A 20227-nucleotide genomic window follows, 5' to 3' on the forward strand; every position below is an offset into this window, starting at 1 on the left:
CCGTCAGTCACACCTTTCTGTCAAAAGTTTCTTCAGTGAAGTCTTTTGAAAGACTGGTGAATAAATCTGAGTGACAGCACCCCTTCAGAGTTAAAAAAAAGTTACAAAGCTAACTTTGTAGGCTATCATACATTTTAAACAGTTTATGTTCATTGACATCTTTTCAAATTCAGATTTGAATCAGCTTTGGGTTTCCTGATCACTACAAAAATCCATCCTGCAGAAACTGTATTTAATAGGGTTTCTTAAATTATTTTTATTGCTTTTCACAGACATTTAAGTAAGGAAGGGATTCAACATGATGATTATCAAAAATCTTTATGCATGACAGGCAAAAAAAAACAAAATACTGATTTACAGAATAGGAACTTAATTATTAAAACCATGAAAACTAACTCACTTTGTTAAGAAGAACAAACTTTAATAAAGTTCTGAGTGTAGTTATGGGAACCTTTGAGAATTATGACTAGGAAGAAAGACTGAATGGTATAGTCTTTTTAGACTAAGACATTAAAATGATACATTTCAATGTGCTCATTAGCTCAGAACAGGAGACATAAAGCTTCAATTCCTGTATTTGTAGTTAGCTGAGCATTGTGTGTCAGTCTTGTTGATGTCTCCATCAGCTTATAATGTACTTAAACATTTCTAAAGTTATTATTAACATTCAGTAGTCTGTAGTTTTCCATATCATTTTCAGTAAGGCACACATAAAATATGTGATTTCCAATTGCTCAACTACTATTTCTGACACATCTCCTCAAGTGTCCTGCATTTAATAGCTTTGAGTCATTAAAGCATTGAATTGCTCTGCTTGCTGTTGTGAAATTGCTGTATGCGAAACAATCATACTTAATGTGAATGATGTAAATGTACATGAGAAAATAATTAGATTTACTTAAATATTACTTAAAATAATCTGAGAACTATAGTTTTTCTTTAAATATTTTGTTAGATTTCTTTCCTAGTTAAATCATGCTTTTCAATACTATTCCTACTTACAGTGTGTCCTGACCAGCATCATACACATACTGTAAACACATGACCTGCATGCTTTATAAAAGGTACAGAATTTATTTCACATTGATTACCATTTTACCCTGTGGTCTGTAATGGCTGACGGTCTGCCGTTATGAACCCCTTCACCAGAGAAGACATTTTTCATCATGTCGGTGTATCAGAATTGTCTGATTTTATTACATTCATTAAATGCAACAAATGAAGAAACCTCTTTGAATGGATCGTCCCTTTAACAGAAACAGTTGTAATAAACATACAGGCAACAACATCAGTCCACCCAGTCCTGTCTCCTCTCCCAGAGTTGTGTTCTCTGTGGTCAATGTTGCTCTGTCAGGGACATGATTTTTAACAGCCGTTTCTGCATTGCTTTCCTCAGCTGTGGCACTAGAACTAATCACTCAGCTGTAGAGTGTATTTGTCGTCATGGAAACTTCTTTAAGGTTGTCTGATTGGCTAAGGAGGCCTCAAGTCATGAGTATCCAACATACTTCCAAGTATTTTTATAGGAATAGGCTTCAACCAAGAAAATATGCAATAGCCAAATGTCACCGAACATTTTCAGCTGCAGTTTCTACTGGAACATTTATGACTATAACCAAAATGTATGTGTATGTATAAAAGTGATACATTTCCAAGGTAATGTTTATGACCTGTATAATATATATATATAGTTCTGTTTTGCTCAGTGGTTTTGAAAAGCATGGCATTTTCAAAATTGTTTTTTGTATTTTAGTAAAACTACATACTTTTTTTTCTCTTAACTACTGCTATCTTAGCATTTAAGCCCTTGTCTTTTTCACCTAGAGAGTTTTTGCAGTCAATGCATTACCTTTTGAAATGCTACTTTTTTTTTAGCGACTTCTTTTCTGTGACTTCAATTCATTCTTTTGTGTATTTGAATATATCCTTAATATAGATAATTTTTCATAGGCTTCACTACATGCAGGTGGGTCCCCTTGGTAAAATGCTGTTAATGCACCGAATCAGTAAAACACACATCTGAAAACTGTTTTTCTGTTTTTTTTTTAGTTTCATTTCAATCTTTTTCTATAAGAACGTCTATTATGCTGTGTGTTGGGGGTGGGAAGGATATTAATTTTGTAAAGGGTGAAGGACGCAGGTGTGTGTAGCATTGCAGTTATCAGATTCTTCCATTAATTCCATTTACCTCAGCTCCTCAAAAGTGATTTAGGCAGGCTTTAAAAGTGTGAGTGTTACTGAAGGATGTCAGTTCTAATTAGCTGTGCCTCGCCCTTGAGTGTGTGGCAAACAGTAACAAGATCTCTGTGGACCACTCTTTTTGCAAGCAACCATAGACATATTTCCTCATTAGTTCTCTTCAATTGTCACTAATGTCATATTCCAGGCTTCTCCTAGAAAGAAAAAAAATCAAACTTGATTTTCGGTTTCATAGTTCAGGCATTATTTTACTGGTTGCTTAAGCTAACAGGATCATCAGAGAAGATTTTTGTCATGTGCAGGGTACGATACAGCTACGTTTTAAAACTATAGCGTTTGCTCAACAGACACGGGTGACATTAGTGAAACATTTTTTAAAATAGAGATGGGTATAAAATATTGTTTTGATTACTGGTTGTTTTTTTGTCACACAGCAACATAGAAGTTGGTAGACAACTTTGAATATTCTTCAGAGATTGGTGGTTGGTGATAGGGACAGTATTTGGGAAAAAAAGAGATTACTGGGTGTTTGCCAGTCTAGAAAAATATATTTTTGTTGCTATCTGTTTTTTAAATGCGATTTTATTTTTTCTTCTTTTTGTTTTATGAATACCGAACGTTTTTATGAAGTTTTTCTTTCGCATATAGAATCAGAACTTTTTAATTATGTAGTATTTACTGTATGTACATAGTTATAGACATAGCTAAGTGTGCTTTAGATTTGCGTTCTTCTGTGTCCCCTATTTAAATATTTTCAACTGTAAAAATCTTGCAAATATTAAACTTTAATTATATGCTGTACGTATTTAAAGATGTACAATAGTTCAAAATAAACCATTGAGGAAGCAATCAGTAGTCCTTATTTAGCATCTGCTATGGACTCATGATATACATGCTGAGGTCTTAGAGACTAGCAGAATGTTTGAATACAGATTTTCTTACATATTGTTTTGACATGTTGATATGTTTAATTTGCAATTTAATTTTAATTTATGTTAAGGGATTTGTTTTAAATGCTTAAAAATGACTTAAATTTAGGAAATATACAGAGTGTTAAATCCAAAGAAATCTTGCTGAATTTCTAAAGACATGCTTTTTAATGGCTATAATCCATCTTACACAAAATGTTTAAAATTCTTATTATTTTTTATAAGGCTACTTCTTCATGTGTTTTCCTTTTGTCTTGCAGATGTGTGGAAATCATAGCCAAGGAAGGTCGAAGTCTCAAAGAAATTTATTTGGTATCGTGCAAAATCACAGACTATGGTAAGCAGAAGTTTTTTTTAATAAAAATCTCATACATGTTGAAAATTACCTCACTAGTCTAGTTACTGCAGTTTGAATTGAAATTCTGTTTTGCACAATCTGTAATTGCAGTTTGCTATTAAAAAAAGTTTTCAGTGCTCACAGCCATTTCCAAATGAAGACTAAATTAATATCTGCATTGTCTAAATTTCAACAGAAATGTAATAAAGAACATTTCATGTTCAGTTTTTATGCCACGTGTTATTTGTAATCGTAATTCGATTTTGTCACAGTAGACATTTTTTCAGAGAATAAAGTGTCATACCTGTAGAAAACATCTTACTGCAAAATCAGAAAAAAATGAATAATCGGACTGGTAAAAAAAAACAGTCAAATTGTCATTTCCCCTTCATGGTGAAGATTGTTTTCAATGCCCCTAGCATTGTGTTTTCTTATTCAAGGAATTAAATTAAATCTGACAATGTATTTAACATTGCTGTGCATCAAACAGTGTAACAACATCCCACCCCATCACTAAAATATCAAATCTAGCCAGCTGTTCTCTACTATCTTTAGCTTCTGAATGGTTACACTGTGCCCCAGCCAGTTCCAGCTCACACTGAGTGACAGGAAAAATTGCAACAAGTTCAAAGCATTAGACACTATTATATATAGCAGTGTCACTTACAGTCTGTAGGGAGATACCGTGGTATAATAATGTCTATAAATCCACTCAAGGGACTCTGAAAGTTTTGCCCTTTGCACATGTGGCCTCCATTTTCAGGATGCTTTTACAGGAAGGGCTTAGACTTCAACAGGGATCCTTATTTTAGCTAGTCACTTCTGTTTTTTCCTAAAATGTTATGCTTTCAGTTTTGTTAGTGTTCAGAATTTCTTCCACAACTAGCTTCTGGAGCAGAATTTTCTTATTTTTAAACTCACTTTTAATTCTGTCATTCTTAGCTCTTGGCTCTTCAGCTATTTACTGGTTTATTGTGAGGAAGTTGGGCCAGCACATGCTGTACATTGGGGATGTTGCGGTACTCTAACGGTTAGTGCTTACAAAAAAAAAAGATTTAGGAAAATGCTATGAAAAAAGCTTTACAGGACTGGATAAGAATGCCAGCATCTCTTGTTCTGAGGCTGTGAAATGAGCAAAAGTTTGAGAACCATTTCCTTAATAGAATACATGTGCACTTGAGTAATTTATTATTGAATTAAGCTAAGTAGAGAATTGATATTTTCTTTTAGTTATTTATTCGTCATATTTCTACTAGGACACTTTTGCAGGGAGAAATTAGAAAGAGAACTGCAAGAAATTACACTTTGAAAATTTCACGTACTGTATATTTTAAAATTGTTGCTCTAGGATACAAATTGGTAGAATCTATGGAAAGCATTTCATAAACTGAATTATAAATTAAACCTGCACACATTTTGTTTTTCTAACTTGTTATTCAATATCGTTAATTGATTATTGTGGATGGAGGATTTTCAGAAATACGTTCTTTTACAAATGCCTTTTCAGAATCTAGGCTTTCAGTCACAAGCATTAGGATGTGGAAACCCTTGCGAGAAAGCATGTGTGCCATTCTGAGGTGATGTATTCAATTTGAGTGAGAAAGCGGGAAAACAAAGCTAAGCAGCCGTAGTTTTGCAAAACACGCTGAATTTATTGAAATTATCTTACCCACTTTTAATTAGTCTCTTCTTTAATGTCAGCAAGGTTATGATTACATTGACAATCTTGTAAGCGCTGCTCAGTTTACGATATTTGTCTATACGTTGTATATATATATAGGTACGTTGTTTTGTATGGCAAAATGTAATCTTGTGATTTTCTTAAACATGTTCGCAGTTTTTGCAAAAAAATTTGCAGTCACTATGGACTGCCACCTGCTAAGAATTATTGTCATTAATGAGTTGTGATGTGTGTGGTTGACAGTTGGTTGGACGTGCGCCTATATGCCACTTTTTAAGAAAAACTTGCCTCAAAAGTTCCGTCTCACTTCATCATTTTATATTACCAAAACCACAAAACCTTTACAGAAAACCTTTTATCAATCAAAATGTGTTCAACTAGGGCTTCACAAAACCGTTTTTAGAAATTGTAGAAAAACTTTCAGACGGTCACACGTGTGCTATCCTCAGCTTGGTCGTAAACGTCCACGGTGTAAATCAATATCTACCTTTGATTCCTTCGTAATTTTTTATCGTTTTTACCAACAAAACCACAAAACCATGTTATCGAGAAAGTACAACAGGAGCTTTAAAAAAAAACACGATTGATCCCAAAGTCACTTTTTATCTGATGATACACTTCCAAACTTCCAATATGTATTGATAAGGTAATCAATAAGCCAGCAAAACAAGACCGCAAAAGCAAAAAACAACAATATATATATATATCCCATGTTTTACCTTATTCTGAAGCTTGATATATATCCACAGAAGCCTAGACTAGCTTATCTCGAGACCTGGAGGCTATTGAAGGTTATTGACTTTGTAGTAAATGTTTGAAGCAGGACCACCAGAAATAAGGCCATCTGATTGGTAAAAAGCGCCATCATTCATTGTATTTTCAGCCATTCAGAGCCCTTAGGGGGTAAGACTTCCTCTAGAAGCCTCAGGCTGCATTCCGCCTGCCTTTTAGCTGTCAATCATTGACTCAGAAGGGGTAATCAATCGGTTTTTAATCAGTTTCTTATCAGTTCTCCTTTTTTTCACACCAGAAGGCAACTCTGAGGTTTTTTTTTTATTGCATAACAGCAGATAAAGGCTCTCTAGCAGTGTCTAAAGGTTTTTATAGCAATTGCAGTGGTTTTTATTGTTATTATTTTCAATATTTTTAAGATTTTTTATTATATGTGTGAAATTTCATTCCAGGTCCGGTCTTCACAAAACATGATGTAGAATTTTTTCTAATTGATCAATTTGACCCAGATTTTTATCCAAGCTAGTAGTCACCTAGAGCAAGGTTTTCAAATCATTCCCAGGGCATTTCCAGGCCTAGGATTGAAAATTCTGACCTCTGAAGACCAAAACAACATTATTTCGCCTGCTGTTTTTTTTTTTCATATGTTTGTCTGCTGAGTGGAAACATTAAGAAATATAAGAAAGTTGACTGTTCACACTCAAAGCCAAGGGGGTTAGCTTCAATTTAAGACCTGAACCAGGCTCCTGCTATGTTCTGCTGCAGAGATATAACAATGTTTAAGGGGTGAAAATTCCAGGCGGACATTGGCTAAATGGGTCTCTGCCACTAAGAGGTTAGTGAATCCATTTTCAAGTAGCGCATGCATATAGTATCTGTAGCTTCCCGTCTATTGACCGTGCAATTAGGTTAATTAAACTGGTGGTGTATGTAGTGGAAATTCCATAGGCTTTGTACTCTTACATTTCCCTCACTATCACACATCTATTAAGTTCAGGTATCTGAAGAGCTGATGGATGTTTTGAATAATTGTATTGTAGTAGAAACAAGCATGATCAATATATTACCTCTGTAATTCCTGTAATTAATTGCATTGGATAGAGCCAGTTTTATGATGGATTGTTTCTCAAAAGGACTTGCACTAACCACTATAAACACTATCAGTGAAGGTGAAAAGACTGACTGCCTGGGTACTTTACAAATGGATGCATAGCACAGATTTAAGTCAGTGAAAAATTGACAAAACGGTGGTGCATTCTAGGGAAGAGAGTGTTCCCACATGCCATTAACGTAATTTGACATCTCAGCAATTTAATAAGCAAAGTATGTTCAGTCCCTGGACAGTACAGACCAGACAGATTACTTGTAAAACATTAGAAAACTATAAAACTTAATAAACTAAAGTTTATATATACAGTACATGTAATAATTTTATATGGCATTTTAAGCTGTGTCTCAATAATTTCCTCTTTATTACTATTCAACTAGTCATCTGACATGTTTTAGATCTACCCATATTTTTCACCTCTTTCAAGGAAAATAGCTATGTGTCTCAAATCACAAGAGCCTATAGGGGGAAATCTGAGAAATGAGTGGGGCTAAGGGTGATGTTGGACCGATGGCAATGCAATCTTGATTTACTTCTTTGACGGTAACAGAAAATTGCAATCTATCATGATGATACCAGAAAAAAAGTTCCATTCAAATAAAGGCAAACCTGAGGAGAACAGTGCCGAAGCTGTGTAAAATGATGAAACTGTATTGAGTTTTTGAATGAAAATGTGTAGCTCTCCCTTAAATATATCTGGGTGCTGCATGGGCTAAAAATCAATTATTATGACTCCTTCCTTGTTGACACTAATGTTTTATCATTTTTAATAACAATTTAATAATTTTTCTGGACACTCCACTGAAAGTGCTTTACAGGTTAAGTGCCTTCCACCAATGAGTTGCCCCCACTTGGATGATGCGACGGCAGCCATAGTGCTGCAGAACACTCATCACACACCAGTTATCAGTGGGGATGAGAACAGAGTAATGAAGCCAAACCATAGATGGGGATTATTAGGAGGCCATGATTGGTAAAGGCCAATGGGAAATTTCGAAATCAGGACGCCGGGGTTACACCCCCTACTCTTTTCGAGAAACGCCCTGGGATTTTTAATGATCATGGTGAATCAGGATCTCAGTTTTACGTCTCATCCGAAGGACGGTGCCTTTTTACAGTATAATGTCCCCGTAACACATAGACCGCAGGTTGAGCGCCCCCTGCTGCCCCCACTAACACCTCTTCCAGCAGCAACCTTAGTTTTCCCTGGAGGCCCCACATCCAGGTACTGACCAGGCTCACACCTGCCTAGCTTCAGTGGGTTGCCAGTTGTGAGTTGCAGGGTGATGTATATAATCTCATTTATATAATTTCTCATGATCACTGATATTGCATTTAGAATCTTTCTTGACCTTGCTCGACCTTCACCTGAGTGAAGACCTTGATAATCCCCAACTGTTCACCGAAGAAAGTATGCTGATTGGAAGTATTAAGGCATTGCATTATTTATTCATTTGATATGCATAATGTTTAATGTGTAATATCTTTTTTAGAGAACTCGTGGCAACTTTTGTCAGTTAAAGAATCACATTGTGAAATGCAAAGAATCCTCGCCTTGAAACAAAATGAAAAACGTTCTCGGAATCCCTTGCTCTCATAAAAAATGCATTGGAAGAAATACAACAGATCCATATGCCGATGCTCATCTTCTTAATGATTTGTGTCTTAATGAGGCTCCCTCTTTGAACTACATTAATGTGCGAACATCTCACACCAGAGACTTACAACATTTACGTCATTTTATGAGTTTTCATTTTGTCTTCCTAATAAAAATTATTTTTAAGTTTCCCATTTCTCACATACAGATATATTAATAATAACAGTACCTATTGTTAACTCCTTGCATTTTTATTGAAGGAGGTCTAGACAGCATTAAACAGTAGACATGTCTAAATCTTCATTGAACATTACCTTCGTGATAAAAGTAGCTTTTCTTTCTTCACTAAAACAGTATAAAAAGCATGAAAATAAGCCATTATATGATAGCTAACATTCATTCTTAAATCTACAACCAGTCACAAACATGAGAGCTGTAACAAAATTCCTTAAATCATTTTTTCCAGTTACTCCTGGTTAACCAATGTTTGGATGCTTGAACCATTCATTTAACAATCTCAATGTAACAGGCTGAGTACCGGTGAGCATACAGTTCAATACTGTCAAGGATAGTTGATAACATAAAAAATTATGTAGATGTTTTCCTTGTAGGTTCCATTAAAGTCAGTGTAGTATTCATGGTTGCAGTACAGCATACAGAATCAGGATTCTTAACTTGAGAACTATGGCCACTCATCTGTTCTGCAGAACTTTCCATACACAGCCAAATGAGATGATTTTAAAAAATATTTTAGGGCATATCCAATATCTTTATTTCACATTTAAACATCTGAGGATGTCGAGTTAAGTCAGACACATTACAGCTGAAAATCTTTAATTTTTTCCATCTTCCGGTGTGCACTTTGAAAAATGCGCCAAGAAAATAAAATTGGACCCTTTTATTGAAAAACAAAACTGACCGTTTCTCCAAAAAAGAAAAAAAGGAGACCAAGGAAAACCAGATTATATACTTCTGGCCCTTGCAGAGCTTAGTGTGTCGAGGTCTTCTGCTGCATACCTTGAACTGCTGCTGTTGAATAAATAAAGCAACACCGTGTTTTAAAATCTAGCCAGTGAGCTCCAGGGCCATGTAGTGCATGCAGGGGGAGAGGTCTAGGTGTCCTCTGGGGAGCTATAGCACTCAGGAAATACATGAAAGCACTATTGAGAACCTTATGTTTCAGGCATGACAAGAAAAAAATAATGCCAGAACATCTTAGGAAGGTATGCCTTTAAATCATTTAAGAAATACTTTATCGGCTTATCATTGTTGCTGCGATTTGTTGAAATGATGTTGATCTGCTGTCCTTCACTGCATATGCAAGATTAATTTTGTGTTCTTTAATTCGATGTTGTTTTACTGTTGTTTTCAGCCTTTAATGATCTTAGCTGGGAGAGCGATCTCTACAGTAGCTAGGATTGATGGATCGACAAAGTTGACCACTAGACTGGGTCTTGAAAGGATCATTAGCAGGCTTAGGGAAAGGGAAAGGGGGGCTTTTGTGTGTGATAGAACACAACTCCTCTAATATGGATTTTAAACCATCTGAAGGGCCATTATGTGTTAAATATTAATCTTGGGTAGATAGTGTTATTATTTTGTGTGCACTTGGTTCAGGATTTTTTATTTGGGGGGGGGGGTCCGTTTTAATTCTCCTGTGCACTTGGAATAATTTTCAACAAAATAGTTTGACATATTCTCAGAGCACATACATAAATGGCAAAGCCTAGATTTTTTGCTTAAAATTAAGATAATCATAGATACTAAAAAAATACTAAAAAGAATAAATATACAACTTGTAGAAATCATAAGTGGACTGTTCACACTAAATAGAAACCTCATTTTAAACAATAAGGTGTGGTAGTATGTTAGAAACACTATAGACTCTAAATATGCCACTATTTGGCTATTTTCTGAAATTGAGGCATGGATTAAGAATTGTTTTGAAAGACAATTAGCTGAATTTCCATGAACAAGGCTGCTACAGTATGATTCTACAAATGAGTCTTAGTGACTGGAGGCATAACCCAAATGTAGGTTTCTCTAAGAGAGTGTTAGTTTTCTCTGTGAGAGGCTGAGACTGTAATTCAGAACTATCAGAAATCAATTCTCTGTGCTTACCTTTTGAAAATGCCCCTGCTGTCTCAAAAATTCTATGCAATTTACTCCAAAATTCAGAACAATTGCTGCAGTGCATTTTTAAAATCTCACTTTTAGATATTCTGGTTTCTGGCAGTAATATATTTCTCAGGGGGTATTCTACGATATTTTGAACCTTGCTTCTCTTGGATCATAATGCCTTTATACAAAAAAGAGTTTACAGATTGGACATGTAATCTTGCCCGTTTAGCCTTGCCAGAGAGGAGCAGTATAATATTATATCTGAATAAAAGGCACATATCTTGTAGTCTTTGAAGATGGTCTTTGTTCATCTGTATGCAGAACAAGCACTCATGTCCACCATCTGTGATTTGCGCTCTCTCTCATCTGAGGTGGTCATTCTAAATGCAGGAGACTATGATAGATTGTACTTCACTTCCAGTTCCTCCCTGTTAGACACATAGGGCTACTGCTGTTGGCATTTAAATTGTTTAAGAATGAATTTTCATGTTACTCCAGGGGTTTCTACTACAGTATGGTCTGGGGTAAAATAACCCAGAAAAGAAGTAATTTCATGAGCAGTAATGTAGGAGTAGGAAAGTGAGAGAATACAAAGAAAAATCCAGTAGTTTTATTATTCTAAAATAAAGAATGAAAAAAACAGGTATATTTAGTAAAATATTAATTCTCTATATTAGTATTTTTGATAGCATTTACAATAATAATATGTTTTTCTATGACTGACATAAGTTCCAGGTTCTTACAGCCCTTACCATTTTAAGGGGTTAAAATGAATACAAAATCGATCATGAGATATTAATATTAGATACAGCCTAAATTTCTGTTTTTGTTGTAATTGTATTATAGTATCTTACACTTTTCCCTAAAGCCTAGTATATAGCTGACTTATTTTTACTGTATATAATAAGATGCACATATCCTAAAATTCCTTAATACTCCAAATGTTTTTTTGTTTTTAAACATCCTGGTTTGATTTATTTATTTTGCCTATAAAGATAACTATTTTTAGTTTGAGTTTAATTAATTTTATGCTACCATAATAACGGAATTTTAAAATTAGGGCTACATATTGTAAAACTCTGATTGTAGGAAAAGTAAGACCATATCTGTTTGGTGTCATGAGAACAGACTTCTATAAAGCAGTGCTAGCATAGCTCATCCTATTCCTGAATAGAATCACCTGTCCAGTATATTAGGTCATTGAATGTTTCACACCTTTTTCAGGTTATGCTTTGTATGGAATTTTGATGTAACCTCTAGTTCCATTGATTGAAAATTCTAAAGGTAAATGTTCCTGATAGTGTTGTAATGTACTGTAGTAGTTTCTGTCTTTATGGCTTATACTGTTATGCATGTACTGTACGTGGAATAGGTCTTCGAGAAACTGGAGCTTGTCAAGATACTGATGTCTTGTTTTTCAGATGTTGAGTATTAAAACAAAGTGGGTGAATGCTGTACGTGCGTGAATGAAAGACTTTTTATAATAGAGGAATATCTTTTGATAAGCCACCAGCAAACTCCAGGTGTCCTTCATGATGAGTTTCATTTTTAGTATAAGAAAAGTGAACTGCATTTTTCAACTCGACCTTTTTTTTTTACTTTGGTCTCCCAGTTTAAGAGTGAACAATGCCAAACTGAAAGAAAATTATTAAAATGTAGGGAGATGTTAAGGCGATTCTATAAATTCAAAGTGTAATTTAGCCAAGGTGCTGTGGTTAACAGCCCTACACTTTCAGATACTGCAGTGGCATCTTTGGTGACCAAGTACAGTTGTCAGGACCTTGGTTTAACCTCTCATCCAAAGCACAGTGCCCCCCCCCCCCAGCTTAGTGTCTGCTGTCGCTATCCGGGGACATTCGTTTGGAAATTCTGGTCCAGATGGAAATGCCCCACCTACTGGTCCACCTATACCATTTGTTTTTTATTTGAAGTAGCCCTTTCACGGGTAATGACCAGACCCAGCTTTGCTGGACGTTGAGATCTGATGAGATCAAGGGAGTAATGGTGCTACTCACCACTGTTGTAAGCCGAAACTTTAAAGAGGGTTTATAGAAACCCAGAGTCTGTGTGAGACACTACATTTTTTGGAGTTTTAAACTGTGTCATGTGTTGTACATTTTCCAGAGGACTCAACAGAAACCTGAAGCATGAGATGCACACATTTGATCAAACTCGATGGTACAGTCCAGGTTGTTTTATTTTTGGGAAAAAGTCTATTTCCACATTAATCTACAGTTGTTCTTAGTGTAACATTTTAAGATTAGATTAATTTTTTGTAGAGACCTCATGCCTGAGTAGTTAACCATGTACTTTTAACTTTTAATGAACATTGTCTATAGACAGGCTCAGATCAGGATCAGCAGTGAAGCCAATAAAGCAGGCCGAAATGTATCTCACGAATGAATAAATTAACATTTGTCATGTCTTTCTCTTCAGATGTCTTTCTTAAATTAAACTTGCAGTGGGGGGGTTATAATTAAGTGATCCTTCCCTCATTTTTCTTTTTCTTTAGGTTTGTGGGACTGAAATATCAGTGAGGTTATACTCATAATATTAGTGTATGTTCACCATGTAACCAATGTTGTTGGGGTTGGTAGGAGGAGAGGAGGTTGTTCGGGAGAGTAGGATTGCTTTGCTGTTCATGACTTTTCTGAGCAAGAGTCTATGTGGGTGTTATTGTTCCCTAGGAGCACTGTCTATCTTTCCATCATGTGTCAGTTCTGAATCATAGAGGGCAGTGCTAGGAAGAGCAGTGTTCTGATTGTGTGTGGTAACATATGAGGGGGGAGTTGTTGAGGAGCCTAAATCTATGTGGATTTTGATGTACAGTATCTTGCAGAAGTAAGCATTCCCTTCCTACAGTGTTCTGTTATGTGAAATTGCATTATGATGCATACACATTTATACATGCTAGTATTTTATTCAAGCCCTAAATACTCAGACTGAAGATTTCTAAGGACTAAAGTAGTTAAATGACACTAAATGTTAGAAAAAACTAAAGAGAAATTACTGAAATGTAAGTATCCAGACTTACATTTGAACTAAATATTTGTTGGAAACGTCTTTGGCAGCAGTTGTAGCTGCAAGTCTATTGGGCTAAGTTGGTACTAACTTTTCAGTCTGGCTTGGTGCTGTATTTTTCCATGATTTTTTTGGACAGTTGTTCAAGCACTCTCAAGTTGCTTGTGTAGTCTTTCCACAGATATTCAATAGAATTTACATCAAGACCTTAACTGCACCACTCAAGGACATGCCCTTTCATATGCATAGGTGTCTCCAGTGTAGCTTTGGCCTTGTGCTTTGTATCATTTTCCTACTAAAAAGGTGAATTTTAACCCTAGTTTTAAGTCTTTAATAGACTGCAACAGATTTTCCTCTAGTATTTGCCTCTTTGCCAAGTACATTTCTCCTCATTCTTGACAAGTGTCTCAGTCCCTGCTGATGAGGAGACCTACCACAAAGTGCTGCAAACAGCACGCTTGACTGTAGGGATGGTGCTGACGGAGTGATGCGCTGTATTGCTTGCACTAACCGTAACATTTTGCATTGAGACCAAAATGTTTCTGTCTCTTTGGATCACAGAAACATTTTGTCACATGTTTGCAATATCACATGCTGTGTTACAAATTCCATGAAGGATATGAGATTTTGTTTTGTAATAATCGCAAGGTTTAACTCAACAAAATGTGAAAACTGTGCAGTGGTTTGAATACTTTTGTAGGGCACCTTATTTAATAATCTGGTGACTACCTCTATCTTAGACCCTTTACTTAAATAGAACACTATCTTTGTATCAACTAAATCTTTACATTTGTTGTAGATTTTGCTGTTAATATTGGATTTAGGTTATTTTGTCTTATTTATTCTGAAGTTATGTTTGATTCTAATGACTGAATTTAATTTACTTCCTAGGAATGTACTCCACACAGTTTAAACTGTTCTAATAAGTAATGTTTTGCATATAGAGAAAACAGGTATTGCTAAGATAAAAGAATTTAATCTTAAACAGCAAGATGTTCCCATAATTTGAGATCACAAAATAGTATAGTGTGACCTAATAATTCTACATGTCTTAATTGAAACACATGATGGAACTTCAGTATAACTTCAAATATATTGATTCAGACTTCAGTCAAACATGATGGATCTCTCTCATGAACACATAATAGGATGTAAAACTGCTATACTATTTGCCTCTAATTTTAGCAAATGCCTTTTGTCCAGAAGAAAAAAAAGGACTCTTAATTAGCACTCATCAAGCACATACCTATAATACAAAACTGGATCTCTGAAACAGTTTCACTAGGAAAGAACTAGCTAAGCACATTCTTCGTGGTAGCAGATCAAGCAAGTCATCTTCTAGTTCTAAGAATCCATATCAATGACAGTTTTAGGAATATTCCTTCTGTTAAAGACCTCAAAAGGTGACGTAGTCACTAATCCAATTCTAATCAGTTCTGAATTCCACTTTTTTATTTGAGATGATTTAACAATGACATTCCACAATGTCACACCTCTCAGAGAGTCCATCAGTTGCTCTGGGAGCCACGATTTCCCCGATTTAGTTAAAAGAGACAATGTAGGCTGTGAACAAAGGTAAGTCTCCTGACTTTGATGATGTGCAAACATGATCTTTTCTTGCCTATGTTAATTAGTGGAGAAGATGAAAACTAAGGAGGGGCTTCTTTACTGGACATATCGATACTGCTATTTCTTTATTGCCGAAAAAAGAAAAGGGTTGAACTGTTTGAGCTTCCATCTCCCTGTGCATTAGGGTAATAAAGTTTACGCCAAAATGCTCATTCTTAAAGTTCAGGCTTACGTGATGAAACAGATCCCCAATTCTCTGAATTTCATGCATTTACTGCACATGATAAATGCACTCCATAATCTGTTAATTTGTGTGGAAGGGGAAGTGGCCAAGTGTCAAATCTCAGACATTGTGACAAATGAGATCCTCAGGTGGATCATCTCAACCAGGCATTAGAGTTCTGGTCACATTTCGAGTTAGATGTGATGTTCCTGTTTAATGGCAACAAACATAGAAGAAAATGTAGACTTTAAAGACTTCAGCACCTAATTTTCTCTGTCATTTCCTTTAACTAATCTAAATGAAGATTTGTTCCTGTTGTTACTTATCTGATCATAGTATGGCGGTTGTTGGAAGAACATGGAAATCATGACAAAGTGTTATTTGCCTTAATCTATTTTTCATAATGCAGCTCTTGTATCTGGCAGTCACCATTTCCCTTTCCATCATTGTTCTAATTTGGGAGTTCACACTGTGCTAGATATTGGGAAGAACAGATACTATTGTACATTACAGGATCTCCTATAATTTATGGAGTGCTTCTCTTCTCCATAGCGCATGCCTATTGGAGTCCCCATGGAAGGCACAGAATTTCTGTTACAATTCAGAAAGTAAGGACCAGAACAGCTGGTCCAGTTTGAAGAACTTCAAATTATTCCTTAAGTAGTACAATGCCTGTGGCTGCCATTTCCACAGTTGCTTTTATTTGTGGATAACTTGTAACTTTCCTGAAACATCCGAAAGAGACGTGCTTAATATAGTGGCACTTCACTGTGACAGTTGCTAAGGGATTGAAATTTAGCTATTTTCTCAAGTGTTATTTTAGAGATCTCCTCAGGCAAGATGTTAAATCAGAAGACCTTGATTATTTTTTTGCTATTCATTAATGCTAATGGATTGCATGTGATATTTTGAAATCAGTTGTTATTGAACCTTACCTTGACCAACAGACTTGTTCAAGGCGTTCTCAAAGCACATTGCCTCGCCACCTCTTCACTGCCATTTCTTTCATACACTGTCATTTTATAATTTGCTATAGTCTTTTTCTTTGGCAAACCATACATTTGGCACATGTGGACAGTTGTTAATAGCAGTTCACCAGAAGTGGGGATTATGCTAACCATATTTTTGAAGGACTGGGCCTATGCTGTTTTAAGAATAGGAACTGTATTTGAGTTAATGAAAAAAAACATTTTCAATTGTTCATTTAATTATTTTCACATTGATGTGCAAGTGCAATTGATACATAACCAAAAAAAAATCAGTTCTGGTCCCAAGAATCATAATTCTTATAAGATACTTGAATGGCTAAAAATTATAATGTTCAGAACAATTCCTAGTTGGTTTTTTTTTTGTCTTTCTAGCTTGCAGTTTTGCTATTGGATGATTTTATTTCTACAGTGCTGGTTAGAATGGCACCTGTCAGATTTCCATCAAGCGTTAAGTTCCTTTTCATTTCAGAGAACACAGTACAAGAGGCTGGACATGAATATCTTTGGAAATTATTTGTCATATATCATTACTATCACTTTGCATTGAAGTTGGTTATACATTATTATGCATTTATGCATGAGCACACACTTAACAAGCTTAAGACGTTCTTTCTTTTACTTTTTATTGTTTGATTTCCAGTTGCTTTTCAAAGGCTCACTTTTCTTTTTGACTTTTCTCTCTCTTGACTTCTCAGTTTTTGTTTTAATGGCAATTCAATGTAAAACAGACAAAATTGCATAATTTCATAGAAGACTGCCTTTCTGTGAGATAAAAGAATAGTTTAACTTAATACCTTCAATTCAGTTATTTGCTTGTCGTAATGTAAGTTATAAAAAAACATTTGTAAAGACCTGCCTTATTGTTTGTTGACAAGTCAAGGAATCAAATCCTGTGTAATAAGGCCATTTAAAATGTTGATAATGTCACTTTTCCCTTCTTCAAATATGAGTAAAATATGAGTCTTTGGACATTAATTTAAGACATTGATGCATTTATCATTTAAAACATTTTTAAAGATATATCTTTTATTCAAGAGGCTTATTTGACTCTAAATGTAATAATCCACTTAAACTGCACAGTCAACACAAAAGTATGTGTCATTCTGTTTGGATATGTTTTTGAATGTTTTGAGATCAAGGAAAGTAATTAAAACACTGTGTCAGCAGCTGATTAAGTACAAGAAGCAGAAAAAAATCCTGTCATCAGTACCTTTTCTCATCGTTTTTTAAAAAATGAAACAAATGAATAAATCTATCCTTAACAAAAACACAATCATTTCACACTGTAGATTATAGGTTTTAAGAGGAACTTACAGCATGTCTCCAAACATCTGTGTTACTAACCAAGGGGATTGTGAGTCAGGCTGTAGGAGGATTTATACCCACTCTTTTGATTAGTGGCTTACTCCTCCAAAAGAATGTAAACTGTGGCATATTATGCCACATGCTCATGTTCGTACTCTACTATGATAATACCTTGTCACCTAGTACCCTAATCTGTTGTGGTATAACATTAAAATGCATGTTAACCAGCTCTAATGAGACGTAAGAGGGATGATTTATTCATAAGAAAAGTTGGAAATGAGAAGTGCCAATCTTGGTAGTTTGTGAGTTTATTGGCTAAGTGAAAGTACATTTTCATCCAGATGTTTCTTAAAAGTGTCCAGAGTTTGGTCCTTAGCCGCCTGACCGGGAAGACTGTTCCACATACCAACACCTCTTCTTAAAAAGCTTTTCATATTCTCTGTTCAAATGAATTCCCATTTACTATCTAGTTGTGAGCTTGTATTATTATTTTCCTACTGAGAGAGAAATACTCCCCTGTTTTAACCTTATCTGTACCCTTCAGGATCTAATGTACAGTACTTGTATGAAATCGGTCTCAATGCCCATTGTTCTACACTGAATAGATTTATTTCCCTTAGCCTCTTTGTATATTACAATCCCATGAGATCAGGGATTAATCTTGCTGCACTTTGAACTGTTTCTTCAGTTGTAATATACTTTTGAGTTATGATGAACAAAACTGGGCACAGTATCCTGAGTGAGGTACTCGTACATTGTTACTTTACTTGTGCGTTGTAAAGCTTACATATAACTTCTCTGTATTTGATTTACTGTGTGTGCTGTAAACTCAATTTTTTTTCCTCTGCTTTTCTTGTGGCTTCACCACCTTGTCTTGATGGGGACATTGAAGAATCTATATAAACATCCAGATTCTTCTGGTGTGTGGATACACAGCCCAGAGTCAATGAAAGTGAATGCAGTGTAGATCGCCTTGCATCTGCCAGTGTTAAATTTGTTTTGCTAGGTGTATGCCTAATTCATGAATGTCTAAAGTCAAAACATTTTTTGACCTTTTGACTATATCATTTTATAATATATACTATATATATGCAATGATAATGTTAACTATTCCTAGATGTTCAAATTATTCTAGTGGCTTAGTTAAATCAAGACTACCCTTTCTGAGGACATGTTGCTTGCCTCTTAAAAGTATTGTTCTGATTGTTCTAATGTAGCTCTATTAATGTATTTGCAAAACTTTACCTGTAATAGACGTAACAACTATTGGACTAAAGTTTCCTGGTTCAGTTTGGTCTTCCTCTATATATAAAGTAGTATTGTGTGTATTGATGAACTGTACTGCTTCAATTCTGTTGCTGTGAACAGCAGCAATGTAAACTGAAACAAATTAGCTAAGGCCCTGCGCACATCCCATGATTTAATCTTATTTCAAACTGTAAGTATGACTGAGAAAATACCATTAGGATCTGTTAAATGTTTTTAGCTGTCTAGTTCCTAAAAAAAGTGTCTGTTGTTAAAAGTATTTAATTTCTAAAAAAATATTTTTTAGCAATGCATCTACTGTACTATGTTCTTAAAATCCAGATAAGAGTCAATGTCACCTCTTGCTAATTACTAAACTAAATTACTAGTAATAACTAACAGCAATTACTAAACTGGATTTGTATTTTTTAATGTTTAGGATTAATATTAGGCTAAGGGACATTGGAACCAAAAGCTTTGATAATCGCCCTACCAGTGCTTTTTAGAGAGGTGAATCTCTAGTGCTTATGTATGCACTGAATTTGTTTGTAATTGTCTTGATTTCCTTCGGAAAACTAATGAGACCGTATGTTTTTGAGCGGTGGTGCTTTGCTTTAGCCAAAAAGTCCTCTCAAATGAACGACGGGGCGGGAATATGTACTGAGATATTTGGCAACATATTTTGGCAACATTTCATTTGGCTTCCCTCATTAATAAAGTGAAAGTATGGTTAACACGTTATCTGAATCATGTATAGCATTTTGTAAGATATGTTGTTAAAACAAATGTCATGACCTTTTACACACACGTTATGTCATTTGCACGTCCCTTTAAAGTGTCATTCATGTAATTGTAGTGCCTTGTCTACCAGTTATGAAGGGATTATGAAGCCATTATGCAGCAACATTCAAATAAAGTTACCATGCTATTTATTTGTTCTGGTCCTGGAAAAGCAGAGCCAATAGCTACAAGACATGTTTTTGGAAAAGAATGCTATTGCATTTCCAAACTCGCCCCAAGTCAGGTGAAACAACTGGTCTGCTAACCACAGCATGTTAAGAAAGCCACATGAGCATATATGCTGTCATAATGTCTCTGAAGTGCATGTGTAGTGTTAGTATCAGTAAACCCCAAAGAACTTTGTATTTAATAACAAACATATATCAGTCAA

The 20227-nt window shown here is 35.2% G+C and overlaps 1 protein-coding gene across 1 annotated transcript in view; it reads left to right on the plus strand.

The window, feature by feature from the left end:
• Positions 1–20227, plus strand: part of fbxl17 (F-box and leucine-rich repeat protein 17) — a 316022-nt gene that overhangs the window by 219458 nt on the left and 76337 nt on the right. The window contains exon 8 of the mRNA XM_088911430.1: positions 3389–3465. Coding sequence (XP_088767556.1) covers positions 3389–3465 — 77 coding nt within the window. The remainder of the gene's footprint in view (positions 1–3388; positions 3466–20227) is intronic.

The sequence above is a fragment of the Atractosteus spatula genome, chromosome 3 (genome assembly GCF_055471065.1).
Source record: "Atractosteus spatula isolate fAtrSpa1 chromosome 3, fAtrSpa1.hap1, whole genome shotgun sequence".
Lineage (NCBI taxonomy): Eukaryota > Metazoa > Chordata > Actinopteri > Semionotiformes > Lepisosteidae > Atractosteus > Atractosteus spatula.